Raw genomic sequence first — 20,346 nt, 5'->3', positions numbered from 1 at the left:
ATTACAGGCTTAAAAAGGCAGGTTCAAGGATGGGTGATGGAGAGGACCGTACCTTATTCTTTGTTGATTCTAATAAAATGCTGTTCACAGCACACACACCTATATCCAGCCTACCACCCTCCTCTGGATATAGTGTTTTGTTAATGTTGAAGTTTGAATCCTATTTTAGAAGAATCATTAGAGAACTTATTTCAATAATAAAAATGATGCTGCAAGCTGCTATGCATGAGTGTTTCGTATCTACCAGGTACCGTGGTAAGCATTTACATCTATTCTTTACTTTCACAACCATCCCCTTAGAGAAGGTGCCTTCTTTACATAGGTGAAGCAATTAGGTGTTGCAGGACTAATGCACTGCACAACACTAGGGACACTATTCCTGCCCTAGGTTTAGAAAGGCTGAGGAACAAGTCCATAAGTAAGGCTGGAATGGAATCCAGGACTTACTCACCACGTTATTAGGAGTTTCTGTTAAATGACCAAGAAGGAAAAGATGCCCTTAAATGTTCTGAAGATGAGCTGTCCTTTCTGACAATCTGACATATTGTTTGGGCCAGGTTAGGGTATCTCTGCTGTTAATTCTCAGGCTTGCTCATAATCTTATTTCATGCATCAAAGCATTTCATAACAGACCATTGGTCACTTTCATTTTCAAAATCCATTTACGTTCAGCTGACCAGAAACTGTCACGGGTGGAGTAGCAAGTGGGAAGTTCATCAATAAAGCTGGGTTAGGAATGCAGAGGTTCTCAAGTCCTTGGCAACAGACACAGGAGTGGGCATGCTAACAGCAAGAAAAAGGCAGAATCAAGGTCAGCTCATCCACCAGAACAGTCACTCTTGTGTCCTTGGGGGAGTCACATGTGGAGCACCAGAATGTTAGTCCTACCTGGAGAGCAGACACAGTCTACAATCTGCTTATTCTTTGCTGGTGGCTCAGGCAGCCTTGCTATTGTATTATGAGCTGTGTTCTAAAAAGCTATCAATTGAATTATATAATACCAAGGGGGAAATTCAGGCAGTGGGAGTGGCTTGGAATGTTTGGAGCAAACAGAACAGGGAGGTGCAAGGCCTGAAGAGACTCCAGACACACCAGCATGAAAGCTCACATTCAAGTCTACATGGGTACTGGCCTGTGTATTGGGGTCCTGAGTGAAGCTCTTCTGAAAACAGGCAGTGGGCATGTATGTATGAGGTCATCTGTAGTTTATAAAGAAAACACCTGCTTGTGAGAAGAAATTAAATGCAACAGAGATCTGTTTTTCAAACCAGGCTTTCAGAAGGAAGGGCACAGACTATATAATATGGTATGAAATATTTCACCTGGAAAACTTCAAGCTACTTTCCCCTTCAGCTCTTTATTATTATATTAAGAATATTCACTCTCTCCAACCCCTTTTAAGAGAAACTTCACCAAAGCTCCAGAAACAGGGATTTTCCAGGATGATTAAAGAGCTAAGAGACCAGGAAGTGCTATTTCAAAGCACCTAATACTTCTACATTAAAGTAAATGTAACACCAGCTCTCCTAGCACAAACCTTACCTCTGGGGGTGGAGTAGGGGGGGTGTCCAGAGATCCTTTCCTCATGGCAACATTTCTCCATTTGTTCTGGGTCATAAGCCTTACACAGCCTCCTGGTGGGGACCAGGAGGCTGAAAGTACATGGCGATAGCTGTCTTCCATTGGAATGGCTCATCAAGAACATCACTTCATGTTAGAGTGGTAGACCAAATACCATGATGGCAGGGGTTCTGCTTAGCAAGATTCTGAAGGATTTTCATGACCTTGTGTTTGTTATGATAATTTTAGAGTGAACTACTAAGTATATTCAATCACTTCCCACTATTCTCTCTTTAGATTAGGTTCAATTAAGTCCTGTAGATCATTCTAGTAAAAAGATGCAAGAGGAAATTAGGTTTGAGCCTTTCCATCTTTACTCTGGGACTAATCTGGGTCAGAACTAAAGATGGAGAAGAAAAGTAAGTGCCAGGACTGTCTTGGCACTGCCAAAGATTTCACTGCTCCTACTGAAGGGAAGAAAGTGCAATTGTCATGTCCACGCCCTATATATTTTGACTTCATTTTTCTGATAGGAACAACAATAAGAAAAACAAATTGACCTGGCAGTGAAAACATAAAAGTCTCTCAAAGAAGAGTTTCCAACAGAAGGGACCAATTCCTGAGGGAAAGGAAGTAATGCTTCTGCTGAAAGCAATTTTCTTCCCAGGGACAGAATAACATCTTTGCGACCTTCCTACATGTCCTGAGGAGGCCACATCTCTTATGGTCCTACTCCATGCCTTGCCCTACTCCTAATCCCAACAGGCAGCCTGGGATGTGGACACTAGCCTCTAGAGGGAAGTGGGGCCTATCAAAGTAACACCACTATGACACAATTACAGGTAATAGGATCTTGGCCAAGCCAATGACAAATTAGGCTCAGCAGCTATTTCAGAAGAATGGATGCAATTCTATGCTTGACTGGCTATGAAAGTTCTAAGCAGGAGAATAGGGAAACAGCCTAGCTGAGCCAGCAGCTTTGCAGAGAGGAATCCCACTGGAGCCAGCACACGTTGCTGAGCTTGCTTGGGGAACGCCACTGGTGACTAGAGACTAAGCTACCTTAGGAGTTTACAAGTTGACAGGAGAGACCCTATAGCCAGGGGAAGAGAAAACTGGCTGCAATCCTCATTCTGAATTTTTACCTAACCTCTTCTCCTTGTGATGCCATTTTCATTTGAGGCTGGAATGGGACTTAAGGGCTCTTCTTCTGGATCTTGTACAAGTACTTGGTAAGAACCAGGAGTCCAGAAATGAAGGGATTATGAGCGGCAGATAACAGCTTGATATTCACATCATCTTAAAGCCCATCTTCAAAAGGGAATTTGTTGGCTTAAATGTGAAAATAATCCCTTCACCTAGTAGTTTAATCAACCAAGCAGAGGATGGGAAACATCCCAGGGAAGCAGCGATGAGGAGCCTATATTAGGAATGCAAAGGGACACTAATAGCTCTCATATGACCACTGAACAATTTCAAAACATCACTATTTCCTTTAAGTGTCCTGGCTGGATAGATAGGGAGACCCAGGGAGGTCAGAGACTCATAGTAAGTACAGAGTCAGGTCTTGATTATGACATTTTTCATGAGCAGTTCCTGAATCAGCAGCCACAAGTGCAGCCTCAGTGCTCCAAAGTCTTCCTCTCTCTTCCACAAATGCTGAGCTTCAAGAGGTTTCCTAAAGAGCCAAAAAGGACAATAGAATAGGCCTGCTTCCCAATCTCTGGAATTACAGGAAGTCAAGTAGTTGATTTAACAAATACTTGAATATTTCTTTTCTTATTATATATGTGGGAACTGAGTTTAATAGGCCCATTCTGACAAGGTGCAAATTATGAAGTGAATGGTGAGACATGAGGCTAGAAAAATAATCAAGGGTATGTATAAACCAAGGGCAGGGAGCTTATCCCAGGGGCAAAGGGAGGCATGTCTCTTTTTAAACAAACGCACAGACATACGAAGATTTGTCTTCTAAGAGAGATTAGAAATAGGAATACGGAGATAAATTATCAAGTGGAAATACAGTAATCACTATGTAAGAAGAAAAGCCAAACAACAGAGAAAGCAGAAATCAGGAAATCAAAAGATGTAAGAATTGTGACAAAAGCAGAATAAATACTTATGGGAGGCAGGGCCCTACCAAGTTCCTTGAATCCCCTGCAGTCAACAAGTGTCCAGAATCAGAAATGAAGGTTTCACGGAACCATGTCAGTAAATGCTGGACCTTCAGAAAAGTCCTTTACTAGCTCACTCTATATAGAGCTGAAAAATGATAAAATATGGCCAAAAGATTGTTTACATTCTTTTTTCTTTTTTTTTTTGGTATCAGGGATTGAACTCGGGGGCACTTGACCACTGAGCCACATCCTCAGCCCTATTTCATATTTTATTTAGAGACAAGGTCTCACTGAGTTACTTAGTGCCTTATCATTGCTGAGGCTGGCTTTGAACTCCTGATCCTCCTATCTCAGCCTCCTGAGCTGCTAAGATTACAGGCTTACGTCACTATGTCCGGCTTAAGAATGGTTACCTTCTAATAATAGAATTGGCAAAATTTGGGGCAGAAAAAGCATTTGATTGGCAATGCAGAAATTTGAGTTTTAATATTTGTTCTACAGCTAACAATGGAGAGAAGCAAGTGCAATGGAGTTTCTTCAAATGTAAGGCTGGGATTAATCTCTTTTTCATAGGTTTATGTGAGATGAAAATACTGGATATAAAACTATTTATTTAGGTCCCGAGATTGAACTCAGAGGCACCTTACCACTGAGCTACATCATAGGCCCTTTTATGTATTTATTTTTTTGAGACAAGGACTTGCTAAGTTGATAAGGGTAGCCTTGAATTTGCAATCCTGGGATTGTAGGTATGCACCTTTGTACCTACCTAAAAAAATACTTTCAAAATACAAAATGCTACAAAACAATTAAGTATCACCAGGATAAGACAAGTGGTTTTTTAAAGTGGAGCCCCCTTAGAAGAAAATAGCCATGAACTCACAGCAAACCACTTGAAGACCACTGATAGGAGCTGAACTGTCAAAGGTGGTTGGGGAGGTAGAGAAAAGCTTTAGCCCAAATAGGCCCATGGGAGAAGGAGCTATTTAGAAAGCTGACTGTAATGTATTCCTATTTTCCTAGGTAGTGGCTGAGATAAGCTAGAATAAGGTGTCTTTGTGCAAATAAATGAAACATGGCTGGGCAGCCTGCTTGCTTTCCTAGCAGGTAATTATTAGTGGCTCATGAGGGCTTCCGGGGACACGACAACCTGGGAGCATGAGAGAGTCACTGGCATCACCAGGCCGAGTGTTTTTTTTTTTTTCTTTTTGAGAGAGAGAGAGAGAGAGAGAGAGAATTTTAATATTTATTTTTTAGTTCTCGGCGGACACAACATCTTTGTTGGTATGTGGTGCTGAGGATCGAACCCGGGCCGCATGCATGCCAGGCGAGCACGCTACTGCTTGAACCACATCCCCAGCCTAGGCCAAGTGTCTTTACCCTCAAGAATTCCCCTGGGATTGAACTATCCTCATCACTTTGGTCCAGTTTGCTACCCTTTCTCCCCACAAGTGTTTCCTCCACAGGGACAGGCGGAACTGGAACCGGAGGACTGAGAGCATGTTCCACAGTGTTTGAGGGCACTAAGGGGGGAAAGCCGGGGTAGAGGACACAGATGTCGATTCTGTAAGGATGCAGCACAACATGAAGCCAAAATGAAGGAAGTAGACCCACTTCTCCTTTATGTTTTCTTTCCCAGATGTAACACCCTTCCTAAATAAACACCAGTAATCAGGGTGGGGCCACACTCCCAGATACATAGATTCATCTTCTTCTAGCAGCAACACTTGCTTGTAATACTTTTATTTATCTTTGTTTTTCAAAAATGCAGGGGTGAGAAGAGAGGAAAACCAGGGCTGTGCCCAGGCTACTGCAGCCTAAAGAATGAGCTCCCCAGGGGGACATCTTCCTTTTTTGATGCCAGCAAGGAAGAAAGGGAAATAGGTCAGGGTGGAAGCCTGAGTTTTTGGTCCAGCATGAGAAGGTCATTTTCCAGGCAATAGCAAGGGGCAATATCTCAGGTCTCAGAAAGAACAAAGGGGTCATCAAGAAAGGCCTTGGAAATGATCACCCCCACCCCCAGAACCTCCTTCCCGCTGGGAACTGTACCTTTTCAGCTAGGAACTGAAGAGAGAGAGTTAAATTGTGACATTTATCTCATTTAACCCTGTGGCCCTTCTCTAAAAGCTCAGGTTTCCCCAACATAGCAGCAGCCAGAGTGCTGTGCATACAGTGATGGGTGGAAAGTGTGTGCTGGTCGGCAGGCCTTCTGGAAGGTAGAGTCGGGGAATCCCAAATGACTTCTGCGTTCATGACAAGGGTCTCAAAAGGGAGAGGATGGCTGGACTGCTAGATTAATCTTTAGACAGAAACACTAAGGCAAGAAAGAATCACATACCCAGGACCACATGATAACTAGACTGTGAAAACCTAGGGTCTGCACTGTTAAGCTGGTTACCTATCCATTGGCTAATGCCATCTCTCATTACTACCTCTGGGAAGATGCTAGCAATGGGCACAATTACCCATCTGGGAACTTATACCAGATCTTCTTGTCTTTGGCAGTTGGCAGAAAACTGCCTTAAAAAGGCAGCTGTATGGTGTGTGTGTGTGACCAAGCACATGCTATCTAATGGGATACAGCACTCACAGCTCACAGTCACAGCTATAGCAAGATTCAGTCATCTCATGTTGTACGGTTCAGCAGTAGTCCAAGCACAATGGCAGGGGATGAGAGAGCCAACCCCCACTTTCAGGGCAACCACAAGCCATTTAAATGCAGTTCAGCATACTCTACACCACAGGCTGTCAGCAAACTTTTTGCTAAATATTTTAGGCTTTGCAGACCATATTTTTTCTGTCTTAACTACTGAACTCTGAGTTGCACTGAGCTATAATGTGAAAGCAGCCATGGACAATATACAAAGAATTAACATGGCTGTTTCAACAAAACTTTATTTTAAGAGCTGGTAGGGAACCAGATTTGCCCACCCATACCATATACCACCTGAGTCTGGCTAGCAAGAAATGCTGAACTCCTTGGACCTCCTCCTCCCTGGGATGAAGACCTCGGGCCCACATGCTGCCTCCCTGCACTTACATAGCCCTTTCTTCTAAGGGCGGGTAGGAGGTACCTGTGCATCAGATTCTTGTTGGGGATGAGGGTGGGGGGAGAGCAAAGAAAACCTTTCCCCAAATGGGTTACAGAATAAAAGTGAAGGTGCTACTCAGGTAAAATGAAATGAATAAAGGTTAAGTCTAAAGCCCTCTAAGTTCCATGGCTGCTCTGGGTTTCAAGGTCACAAAGAGAATTAGGTTATCATTCCTCCTGCCCTGAGGCTGGCAAGCACCACCAGAACTCCCAGACCACTGAACTGGAACAGGTTTCCCGGATGTCCAACTCAGGGAGGAGAACCAAAGCCAACAGGAGCCAGTAGCTGAAGAGAAGCAGCACCACGTAGCACAGGGAGAAAAAGAAGTGTAAGGAAAGGTGTCAGGAAAATGTAACTGAATGGTGGCTGGAAATGTCAGTAGCTTTGTGCCAGATCAGTCTGATGCAGTGTCAGAAGAGTAGGGTGACCAGGCCTCAAGATAATGGGGGCCATCTGAAAACAGTCTGACACTCTCAGCCTCCACATGAGGATATAGGATAGAAAGGTAATTCTTTCTCATTCAAAACAGGGGAGGAGACAGGCAGAGATTCCTGCGTTGCCCATAGAAAGCCTGAACAACACACTTAAGTGAAGGCACACTGTAAGTGAGCTTCCCATTCCCTTCCTGGGAACCCAGGGCACAGGGACAGTGACCATTACACAGTCCCTCCCCATCTACATCCTTCTCCAGTCAGCTTATGCTTTCATGTGACAACCAGGCCTCTGTGGGTTTCTCTTTTCCTGTAATGTGATAACAGTAACTGGGGAAAGTATGCAGTGGAAAGAAGACCTGGCCAAAAATAAGACAATATCAACAAATGTTTAGCAAATTCAAGGGAAGAGATGGGGCACCAATCAGAACAACCAATCAAGCTGGTTATGCTTGATTACCAAGGGAACAGGCACAAGGCACAAAAAGCCAGTTCAACTGTGGTGACCCAGAAGTGGCTTGACTCCAGAGTTCTTGGAGGGAAAATCGGCACAATGGAGGCTGTCGTGCAGGTAAGGCAACCTGGGGTGAAGGCTGCAGGCCCACATGCTGCCTCCCTGCACTTACATAGCCCTTTTTTCTAAGGGTGAGAAGTGGGTACCTGTGCATCAGATCCTTATTGGGGGTGGGGGTTGGGGAAGAGCAAAGAAAACCGTTCCCAAGACAAGTTACAGAATAAAGGTGATGGTGCTACTCAGGTAAAATGAAATGAATAAAGCTCTTACAAAACAAATCCCCTCTTCACTCTGACACTGTTGAAAAACCGTTTTCTCATTCATCCTATGAAGGCAAATGCCCACGACTGGTTTCTTTACTCAACATCTTGTCTCATTCATAGCTTATGTCATACTCATGTCTCCTCTGGATAATGGTCCTTCAAAGCAGCTTGCCCAAATCATCATATAAGCCACAACAAAACTTAGCAATGTTCTTTACCAAGAGACCTCTCTATGTGGCTATCAAAGACTGGGCTACTACAATCAAGAAAGATAAATATCAACTTTGGATTCGAATAAGAATTTGCAAACTCATATGCCAGGGGCATCAAAGATGGTGGGGAAAAACTTCGACTTTTTCATTGGTAAATATGAAGACTACACAGAGGTAAGGTCACAGTAACTGTCCAACAGTAGAAGAACACTGGGCCACTCATTCCTTTTAGGTGGTCAGTATTCTTTTTGACCCCTGTCCTTTTGGATATCACCAGAGGGCCAGAAATAAGATCAAGAAGAAAAGTGGCTGGGAGAACAAGAGTTAAGAAATTTTATTTCTATAGCAGATTGTGCACACTTCCAACAAATGCCTTAGGTAACCTAACCAAGGGGTTCTATCCCTCTAACCGAAGCACAAGAAGTAAGCAAGCACCTGGTGCTGCTTCCTCTGTGGTATCTTCTAGTCATGAACTCAAGTGGAGCCTTCTTCTTTTTCCAACAGCTACTCTTTGGAGTTCAATATCCAAGGCCAACAAAGTAAGAGAGAGAATTTCTACACTACTGGCCTCTTCCACCTGGGCCATTTCAAAAACTGCACCATGTTCTGATAGACAACTAGAGTGGAGTCTTGAAACACTTCTGTAGCAGGGAGCTGTCTTTAATTAGTAAAAATTCAAGCTATATTGTAGAGTTGGGAAACGAGGGGGGTGGGGACAGGTAGGCATGTTAATATTAAGGATTTCTGCTTCACATGTAGAAATACATCTTAATAAAAACAAATCAGAGAGCAATGTGAATCTCATGATACATTAAATACTCCAACCACTGTGTAGATGGCAACAAAGCGGATGCAATAATACCAAGAAGTTGCAGTTCATGTTTGGGAAATGGAACTCAGATCTCTTGAATTGAGAATTAGGAATTTGTGTCTTTCACAAAATACAAAGGCAAGTGCTAGAGAACTCCCAAAGAAGTGGCAACCAACAGCAAGAATACTGCTTGGTTAAAAATCCAAGTGGTGGTTCTCTGAAGGGCAGGGGAACCTGACACCAGCACTCAGGCTAGGCTCCCGCATCTCTCACACCTATGTGTTTGCTAGCAATTCAAGTCTAAAGGACACTCTGAAACTTCTACACAGGTTTTCTTTTAAATTTTTTTTTTTAATCAATGAACATCCTAAAGATAACAAATGTATCTATTCCCAGGATCTGAGATCCATAAGAGAGAAATCCTTTAAGACCACACTGCATGCAGTTCTGTGCCATGTTATGATATTGCGTGAAAGCTGAAGCTACCTGACACACCTGACTGTAAAAAAAATAGGGACAAAGGCAGATCCCAAATCTCAAGTGCTGGCCCATACCCACTGCTCTTTTCTGGTGGCCGGATGAACAGCTGGCCTAGTCCTGAAAAGAAGATGGATCTGTTGACAAAGACTGGAGCAAAATGAGCAGGTAGAAGGGCCCCACAGCAGCTGAGAGGCTGGCTCTGTCCTGCAAGAGCCAGCCCAACAGGCAGAAACAGAAATACAATTAAATTAAGTCAGAAAACCCGCTACAGAAAATGCAATTACTCAAAGATACAAATAAATGTTCAAAGAAAATTGGCCCCTGACAGGGTTAGTCAAGCTTCTAAATCCAGCTGGAGGCAGGCAGCTCAGGCTAATTTGCCAAGGAGGAGGACTGCAAAGCTGGAGGCTCTCTGCATCAGGATCCTGGCTGGCTGGCCTAGTGTTCACCACACATCCCAGGCCACCAGTGGAGTTGAGCCATTTGGGAGTGGCTGGCCAATGATGCAAGGCTCAAGGAAATAAGATGGAGGCAGACACAAGAATAGCTCATAGATGTGCAAGGCTGGTCAGTGGAAAAAGTGACCACTCTGAGTAGGCAAAAAAAAAAAAAAAAGTCAGACGAGGGGAACCCAGTTATCTCCCCCACAGGAAACAACTGGAAGAAGTCCTACCTCTCGCTGCAGCACCAGCTCCTTGGTGAAAAGCGTGGCTTCCTCGCTGAATGGCTCTCCTTCCTGCACCAAGCCCGGGAGGTTTCGGGCTCCTCTGGGGCATTCGATGCCTGTTATCAGGAGAAAAGTAGAATCTGTGATGAAAAGGGTCCCAACTAGGCCTGCTGTCCACCAAAGATAGTCCCTTGATGCCTCCAACATGGTAGGTATTAGGTGTGCATTCTATCTGATCTGTCACTAAGGTAGATGCAGGGAGAAGTGAGAGGAGGGGTGTAGTTCTTGCAGGTGGGAAAATCTGGCAGCAGCATGAAGGGGAGGGGCTCTCAGCCACAGCATGAGGGAATTACCCAGAGCACCTGGGGAAAGGAGCAGTCCAAGGAAGTGGGAAGGAACACAACCACACCCCAAGACTTGTGCCCCTCACTCCTTATGAGTGTTCAGCATCATCAAAAACTCTCTCACCAAAGTGACACTGCCAACCCAGACACTGTGCCTCCCCAGAGCCATAGCAGCTGACTCCAGAATTTTCTCCTTTATTGTCTCTCACATCAATTTCTAAAGTGTTAATTCAGTATCATTTTCTTCTTCAAATAAGCTTCCCCACCTCTGACCTTTGATTGTATTTTGGACCCTAATACCATCAGGCTTTCAGTCTGAATATGAGACAGAAAAGAACAGAATACTGATGAAGTATCAGGTGTCTACAGCCAGAGAGACCTGGGTTCACATCCCACCTCTGCTACTTTTTGGCTTCATGAAGGCCAAACTTCTGAACAAAATCTCAGTTCCCCTATTTGTAAAGAAACATAATAACACGTCTACTTTACAATACAAGGTATGCACTAGGGAGAGATTATGCATGTAAAATAGATTATGTGTGTAAAAATGTCAGAACAATGCCTGACACATGGAAAGGTACAATATAGCTATTATAACATTATTATCATTGCTCTCAGCAATCCCATGTTCAAAATCTCAAAGCCTTCTTTGACTCTCTAACTATCCTTTAAGATTCCTGAGTCTAAGAAACCTATTCTTTATACTTGTTTGTATCCAGAAATAGTATTTTTTCCCTTTCTTTTTCTTCTTTTTTTTTAAACAAGATAAGTGCTCATTAACACAGACCGTCTTTTCTTTCTTTGATTCAATCACTCACTTTGAAAATACATTTATCACTAATAGTGACTGTCCGTGACAGATCATAAAATGTTACATTTTGATATCTGAGTAAGACTTATAAATATTTCAAAGTAATTCATACTACAGCTGTAATTATAAAGCAAAAAGCTGCACTGGGCTAGAGACACAGAAAAAGAAAATGATGAAAATCAGAGAGAGGGTACACTGAGTGTCTGTGTCTCCAAATGGCTTGTGGTCCCTCTTGCTGCAATAACACAGAATAAGGAGTACTTATTCACAAACAGCCCAAGTGAAGGGACATTACACTTGACCTTGGGAGACCAGAAGCAGGACACTTAGGCTACTACAAATAGGCACTCTGAGGAGAAGAGGTCCTGCCACTGGTGGGACAGAAGGTACATCTGCTTATAGATAAATCTAGGTAGCTGCTCATATTTGCGTCCAGGGTATAGATTCAAGATCACAAAGAAAGTCACTAGTCTACATCTTGGTTTCTCAGCAGATGAAGAATAGAACTTTCCCTCTGAACCTGTAAGCTTTGTAAATAGAACCGATCATCTGCAACACTACCGTAGGTTGGGAGGGCAGTGGCAAGAGAGAGCCAGCCCGTGGGGAGCAGGAAGAGCTGGCAGCAGTGACCACTCTCCCACCTTTGCAAAGATGGGAAAGCTGAAGGTTCCACTCGAGTGTCACAGTTTGAGAAATTCACCAAGGTTGTCTCATTTCTTATATCATTTCAGGATATACCAGGCTGCAGGAAGGTGGAACTTATTTTTGTACAAGTAGGCAAGAAACTCAGGAGCCAAAGAGCCTGAGATTAACCCTGAAGGGAGAGACAAGGCTAGAGTAAATAAAAAGGAATGAAAGATAGCCTATGTTTTTCACAACACCAATGGCCAACGCCACTTTTCATTTTATATCTGCAAACTAAGCAAGAGCAGAATTGCCAGAGAGAAAAAATAAATGATTCTGTTGAACTATTTTGCCACATACCCATACATAAAGCCTTGCTGCAGAAACAAGAATAATGCAAAAGCAAGTGTTCACTCTTTTTCTGACCCTTGCAACTGAGCTGGGGTGCTCTGGGGGTGGGGCTGCTATGCACTGGGGCCAGACAAGGTAGGGGGCAGTAGGAACCAAGGGAAAAAACTTTCACTAGGAGGGTACCAAAGACTTCAGAGCTTTGCTGACTGAGTATCTACTCAACTCCTCTGTCACCTTCTTGGTATTGTGAAATAGCAAGAACCTGGTCAAGCTGTAGAGATCCAGCAGCATTCTCTGAATCCCGAGAACCACCAAATGATTAAACTGAGAAAACATGATGGCTCAATAGGCCAGGGAAACCAAACCACAGCACTCTGCGTGGATGGAGAGGAAAGAGGGCCTTTGTTAACGTTGTTTCTCCACGCCCAGCAGCTGGGCTCCGTTTGTCAGCTGAAGCAGGCTGTTTCTTTGCCCTCTTTAAAATGGAAATAAATAAACATCTATTTGCATCAATTTCTGTTAGACATATGTGCAAGAAAAGGGAAAGGAATTTCTTGTTGACCTGTCTTCTCTGAAATAATCCCTTGCCAAGGGTCAAGGGGGCCCCAGGTGGGATACCACACAGGGAGCTGCTGGAGTGAGGACAGGGGGACCTATTACCAGACCAAGGTTCAAAGTCTAAGCCAGGAGAACATGAAGGATTTTATGATATCTAAATGTGTGTTAGAAATTTGTTGAGCCAAGTTACATCTGTAGATAAAGGTTTTTCAGACTTTTAATTTTAATTATGCCCCAAATACACATTAACATATGAACACATGCACAAAGCAATGGTTAATCTTTTTTTTTTTTGGGGGGGGGGGTACTGGGGATTGAACTCAGGGGCACTCAACCACTGAGCCACACCCCTAGCCCTTTTGTGTATTTTATTTAGAGAGAGGGTCTCACTGAGTTGCTTAGCACTTTGCTAAGCTGCTGAGGCTTGCTCACAGCTCGAAATCCTCCTGCCTCAGCCTCCAGAGCAGTTGGAATTACAGGTGTGTGCCACCATGCCTGGTGCAACAATGGTTAAACTTGACTAAATATATTACATGATAGTCTCTCTTCTGCTTCATAATATTGAAGAAAAAAATATGGCTATGACATTAACTGATTTAAGACCCTTAGTGGTGCACAATACACAGTTAAAGAAACCCTGGCATAAAATGAGGTATGAAGACCAGAATTTGCCAGCCTCCAGATTTGCTTTTGTCCTGAGGGATCAAAAGGGCAAAGAACACATTGTCCACTGACAGAGAGGAGACCATGCAAGTGCAAGCCTCCTATTGCTAGCAAGGCAGTTGCTGCGGCTAGAAGTTCAGTGCCCACTGCTACCTAGAGCATGCTGTACCTTCACTCAGGCGAGGCACGCACTGCCAGGCTGCTGTACTTGCTGGGCCACTTTCTCACTGAAAGAATGGACTTTAACCAAAAAAGATAAAACAGAAGGAAATAAAAGGTAGGTTTTCACACAGCAAACCCAAGGCTGTTGCAGGTGGGCGGGCGGCAATGGAGAGCTCCTCAGGGGCAAACTCTGGAGAGCTATAGGGGCCTCGACTGTAAACACAAAGTGAGATCTCACCAGAGTTCCAGAAGCCCTCCTTAGCCAGGTGAGGAAGTGCCTGTAATTTTGGATCCTGCATATTACCATTAATAGCCATCTTTTCTGATAATGCAGCCAGTGTGGCACTGCCTGCTAATAAGGGCATGCGGACTCAGCTGCGCTTCCAATGCCACAGGTACAGAGTTAAGTTCCTGGCTTTGCCTCCATTCGAGAAACAAAAATATTTTGTTTTAATGAAAAAGAGAAAAATTATGCTTACCATCCTAAGCATTCTTGAGCATTTTCCTTTCCTATCATGGGCTGTGCCACCATGAAGAGAGAACCCACGGGCCTACTTAGCTGAGTTCCACCAAGGCAGAGACAGAGGAAGCAGGCGACACATGCTCTCCCTCCAGTTTCATATGGCTCCCAGGCCTCATTAAAACCCTACAGACACATCTGCACATAGGTAAAAGCTCATTACTTTCCACACTTTTTCTAAGCTTTCCAGAATATGAATGGTTGACCAAGTAAATAAAAACAAAACATAATAAAAACAAAAACAAAAAAGCATTTTGCCTGATGTCTGTTGGACTTAGGGAGAGAAACTTCATCACTAGCTGTCAGCGTACTGTGGTTCTGGTTTCTGCTCTGCCACTGACAAACCATTCAACTTCTCCAGGCTCACAGTCTCTATCTATAAAATAAAGGATCTGCAAAGGCTCACCCGGCCATAAAATCCTATAATTTTGATCATGCCCTTTTGAAATTCCTCACCCAACGCCTGACTCATGGAGTATAGGGTGCCTCCTTTCAAACTTAAAATGCTGGGCTAAGGAATAATCATTCTATTAAAAAAAAAATTATACACTTAGAGACATTGACTAACTAGGTCAATTAACACAAAACACTTTGGCTTGCCAGCTTTGGAACAAGAAGAACAAATTTTTGTTAATGACAAGATAATGGCTATATAAGAGATTCTATTGATGGCTATGTGAAGGTTATGTATTGCACTGAATATTTTACACTGTATGTTGAATTTTATGATAATTAAGCCTCAGGACTCAAAGCATGTCCACTTTTTCCTCTAATAGGCAGTGGGAGCCAAGGGGAAGTATGGCAAATTTGCCCTGGCCAGAAGTGACAGTATGGCACTTAGTCCAGCAAACAAAAGGCCAGACATTAGCAGAAGGAAACAAAACTAGTGGAAACAAAAGCCAGTTTGAAGGATTAGTCGTTGGTGCTTTCTGCATGTCCACTGTGTTCTACCTGCTGTGGTACAGGGGTGGCAGAACCTTTCTTCTGTCCACCTAGGATATATCTAAGAACTCCATAGCTCACCAGACATTGCCTCCTTCTATTTCATCAATCCATTTCTGAGCTAGGCACATGCTGGAAGGTGGGAGGGCACCCTGTATGCTCATGAAGCTCAGTTACCTGCTAGAAAAGACTACTGCCTTCTCCCACTCTATAAGGTATGTTAGTAGTGACCGATGTTACCATTTGTCCTATAGGCTGCAGAGTGTTAACATGTGATAGATAATTGGATTATGCTAGACAGATGCATGCCCGTCTGGGAGACTGTAGGCAGAATGCAGTGGAGAGTCAATCATTGGGCCCATCATGCCATATCCCATACTTGGAGATAGCCCTTGGGCAACTACTTTTCCCAGCATATGACTGTGGCCTCTGTTCTTTTCTCTCTCCACAGCTGGGAATAGGAAGTAGGAGCAGATGGTGGGAAGTAGCAGGGAGGGGAGGCAGAGGTACCACTACTTCAGATTCCAAGAAAGCCAATCTGCAGTGAGACAGGCAATAAGGAAAAACTCTGGGGCTGGGGGCCTAGCTAAGAGACAGAGAGTTTACCAAGCAAGCATGAGATCTTAGGTTCCATCCCCAGCACCAGAAAAGAAAAAAGCTCTGGCCAAACAGAAATGGTAGCTACCAAGTGAACCAACATGATGCTCTTTCTGGAATTGGAAAGGGGCAGTATATAAAACAGAAGCCTATTCAAGAGCCAGAGGAAGGAGGCAGTGATCAGAGGGGATTACTCTGCATTAACAATGGAGATTCCCTGGATCCTTTCAGACCCAAAGTCAAATTCCAGGTTCCAGGGTCTGTGAGACCTCACCCCACCTAGAATCCTTTTTTTTTTTAATATTTATTTTTTAGTTGTAGTTGGATACAATACATTTATTTATTTATACATAGATGGTACTGAGGATTGAACCTAGGGCCTTGCATGTGCTAAGTGAGTGCTCTACTACTAAGCCACAACCCCAGCCTGAATCCTGTTATTTTAATGCTGCTCTCTCCCCTCATTGCCACCATGAGCTGGTCTGTGAGAATCTTGTATTTTAAAATGAAATAAAACTCAAACTAAAACAGAAATTGCTTCTGAGGGTGAGTATTGTGTCATATTCAGATTCTGTGTTCTTTCCTACATCCAACATACTGTCTAGCACACAGAGACACTGAAGATGTACTGAATGAAAAATACTTTGAACTGACAGGATCATAGACCCCGAATGAGGTCTAGAGCAATCCAGGAGAGGGACCTACAAAATCCTTAACTACACACACCCCACTTTCCCATGGTTACATAATACACTTCAAGGATAAGAAACACAGCATAGCTACACCTATATACCCCACTGGTCTTTAAACTGGCACATCTGGAAAATGCAGTTTAAATCCAGAGATAAAGCAATTAATGCTGAGCATCAACATCTGGAAGAACCATGGCTGGGGCACAGGAGAGATGCTTAGCTTCCAACATAACAGAAGAGGAAAACAATTCCCATGTATGACCTATGATCAGCAGTAGGAGGCTACATGGCCACATGGAAATGCAGAAAACTGGAGCACACTTAAAGAGAGCAGGGGAAAATGACTCAGGGGCGGGAGGCCTGCCTTTAAAGGGAAGATAAAAGGTGCTAAATCTGTACAGCTTGGCTGAGCGGTGACTAAGAGGGTGACACGATAACAATCTGCAAATATTTGAAAGGTGTAAACACAAGAAAGGAGGGAAAATGCTTAGCCTAAAGCTGGGGGTGTAATTATTAGGGGAAAGAAAATCTGGACAAAATATCAGAAAAACAGCGTAGGGATGACTACTGGGCTATAAATAAGTTCCCTGATGGCAATGAAAATATTGCCATTCTATCCAAAGGCGAAAGAAGTCAATCACAACATCCATCCCTCTTTCTTATAGTGAAACTGGCCAAGACCAGTGGGTTATGACTTTATTTTCTATATTTACTCAAAGACCTCTTTTATAGTATTTAAATCTAAATACCTCTGCTTTAAAATACTGCTCCCTAAAATTTCAACACAGTTTTTACTGATCAAACCACACAAGAGACAAAATAGTGGTTCTGGTGGGGCTTTAGAACAAAAACAAGCTCTATCTACTAGCAACATACCTGGGTAGCAGATAAAGTGGGGCTCAGTGTAGACATGTGGGACAGACAGCTGGGTCAGAGACATGAGACCAGATTGTCTCATCTACTGGGTCATCTTCATCCCTAGTCTCTAGGACCCTAGGCAGCAATGCTGAGAAGTTTTCCAGATGGGAAACTTCAGACACCTCTCCCTCTCCAGTCCCCTGGAGTAATTGTCAAGGACAAGGCAAGGCACAGAAAAAAACACCAAAATAAGCTTCCTGTCACACTGACTGCACTCCAATACCTTTGCCTGAGATCCTGCTGCTGCAGCTACTCAATTTATAATCCACAGGCTCTCAGCAGAGTTTTTACCCCCAGATTCAATTAGTTCCATGTCTGTACCTTCCCTGCTACCTTTCCTCCTACCAACAAACAAAAGTAAAAAAAGAAAAAAAAAAAAAAAAAGCCCACTACACAGAGAATCTGACACTTAAACTGTGTATATAGGTTAAGAAAAGCAGTACTTTTTAAGATTGTTCAGGATGATTTCAAACAATTCTTTGGTGATAACAATATAGAGATAGCTCTTCCCTTGTTAAGTGTCGAGAACAAAAACTCAACCATCAACATAAAAGGCGGAGGCCGGGAGGCAATCTGCTTCATTTTAAGTAATATGGCTATCACTTAAATATATATACACAACCAAATCAGTTCAAGTTATCGGTTCTCAGAACTGTAACACATCTCACGCATTAAAACTTGCTCTTACTTCTTGTTCATAGGTGTCAAAGCAATTTGGAGGTCCAAAGTTCCAAGTGCTGTCCAGGAAGCAGTTAGCAACCTCACTTAGCACATACATTTTCATATTCCTAAAATGGTCCAGACAGAAGGGGTAATGGTAGACTGGTTGGCTCCTACAAGTTAGCTCTACATGGTATAAGGTCTCAATTTATATTAAAAGGTTCAGACATAAAATAAGGATTTCATATTGCTTCAAATTCTTTATTCTCTCCCTTGTTATCTAAATCTCTATGTTTCCTCAGGGGGAGGTAGCATCTTGAGGGCCAATTTTGGAACATGCCACTGCTAAAGCTTCTTCAACGATCAGAATAAAGGGATAAAAGAAGAATGAAGGGTTCCTAATTAAAGGGATCAAACATCTCAGGTAATTGTAGTCAAGGGAGTCAGAACTGGGCAGGAGCTAAGAATGAAGCTGTATTTAGTTCATGGTTCTTTCGGATAGACTTTTATTAGGTTGTTCTGATTTTGTGATGTTTGCTGCATTTGTTGGAAGACCAGGGACTGAAATTAATTGGGTATAGGAACAATAATACCAAGTCTTTACAGTGCAGTGAGAACTCCCTTTGAAGAAAGGGAGATGGAAGGGAGGCACCTACAGAAAGGAAGTGCAGTGCTTGGCTGTTAAACATACTCTAAGTTTCTGACACAAGTCACAATAGACACTGCTAGGCTGTTAATAGATCCCGGTTCTGCAGTCATTTGTGGTAAGGCATATACATGTTCAGGCACACAGTAGATGCTCAATAACTGCTTGGTCATTTTACATGAATGACAGAGAGGAGAAAATGTAGCAGAAAAAGATACAACACACCTTTTAAAACAATCTCTATCCTGAGTTCTGCATGTATAAGAGTTAACACTTGGAGAGTTAATGAGGAATTCTACTAACACTGATTTCCAGGACTCCTCTAAGGTGCCAAAACACTGATCACAATAAGTGGAAGAGGCAAGGGAGAGGTGAATCAAGGGCCTCACACTGGATTTCCTGCTCTCAGTCTAGCCAGGCAGTATGCAGAACTGGCTTCACCAAACTTGATTTATGTTAGCTTCAGACACCAAAGAATCACTCCCAAAAGGGAGAAAAGCTTTTACAGATAGCACTGGTACAGCAAGTAACAATCAAGACAGCTTTGGAATAACCTTTTATGATTCTCCCCATTGCAGAGCAAGATTTGAAAGCAGTGATTTTTAAAGAGAGAAAAAAAGCTCACACTGATTAACAAGGTTTTCCCCTTCCTGTGGCATTCTGAGTGTGGCTACAATCAACCAGCCAGGCTGTCTCTGAGACTGTTGGGGGAAGGGGACTAGAGGTGGCAAGCTGTTGGCTTCCCAAAATACATGCTTCTTTTGGGGGTTTTGCTGCAAGTAGAAGCTGTGACCATGTCACCGTCAAAAAGTGGCAGAAGGGAACAACTGGTGCCCTACAAATGTGTCTTCCCTTGAGTTTCTTTTCATTAACCATATCAAACTATAGCCTACTATCTTCATTAAGAGACAGAAAACAAAGACTCTTGAGGTCAAAAGCTAGGGCCACAATGGCCTTTCAAATGACAAGTAGATGCCTACAGGGCTCAGGCTTTTATGTAACACAGAGGCTCTGTGGAGACAGCACCTAACAAGCACCAATAGGAGCAACGAGGGGGAGTTGGTTTCTATGAGAACCTCAACTTTGCTTTTTCTGACTTATTTTAAACATGGAACTTTATCTTTGAATCAAATAAAACTTAGATTTATTTATTTTTTCTCTTTTTCATTTCTGGCACCAAAAGATTCCTCATCTTGGTCTTTTTTGTTCAATATTAATGGATAAAGAGAAAATTTGAATTTACTGTCCAGGCTCCTACAGAGATTTAGCTTCAGGGTGGGAAGAAAGTCACAGGAAATACCCATGTGGATCTTGCAAGTACAAGTTTCCAGAAGGTATTCTGGCACACACCTGGCAGCGAAATGTAAAAGCTACTTACTTGCATAAATTTCGAGTGTCTTTTTCCAAACCAAGCTATGTTGTGTTATTTGAACAAAATGGTTCTGAGATGAGTTGAGTATACTTCCAAACTACTGCCTTTCTTGAGCTTTCACTCAAAGAAAATTGCTCTGGGCTCCTCCTCCTAGGGCAACTAAATTCCAAATGTCTAGAAATTGGTACCCTCAGCTTGTGAAACAGGGAGGAAAAGCTAGGAGTGTCAGGAATACTAAGAGCCGTGAATCAAGAGAATGAATAAAAAGCCTGAGAGCTGAAAAGCTGAGTTAGAACCTTTACCATTTTTTTTTTTTTAAACTAACTTTACTTTAAAGCA

General features: G+C 43.0%; 1 protein-coding gene across 1 annotated transcript in view; it reads right to left on the bottom strand.

Annotated features, from left to right (window-relative positions):
* Snd1 (staphylococcal nuclease and tudor domain containing 1) overlaps positions 1-20,346 on the bottom strand; it is a 412,495-nt gene that overhangs the window by 85,591 nt on the left and 306,558 nt on the right. The window contains exon 16 of the mRNA XM_026411666.2: positions 10,154-10,263. Coding sequence (XP_026267451.1) covers positions 10,154-10,263 — 110 coding nt within the window. The remainder of the gene's footprint in view (positions 1-10,153; positions 10,264-20,346) is intronic.

The sequence above is a fragment of the Urocitellus parryii genome, chromosome 3 (assembly GCF_045843805.1).
Source record: "Urocitellus parryii isolate mUroPar1 chromosome 3, mUroPar1.hap1, whole genome shotgun sequence".
Lineage (NCBI taxonomy): Eukaryota > Metazoa > Chordata > Mammalia > Rodentia > Sciuridae > Urocitellus > Urocitellus parryii.
This window is presented reverse-complemented; position numbering and strand designations above follow the sequence as displayed.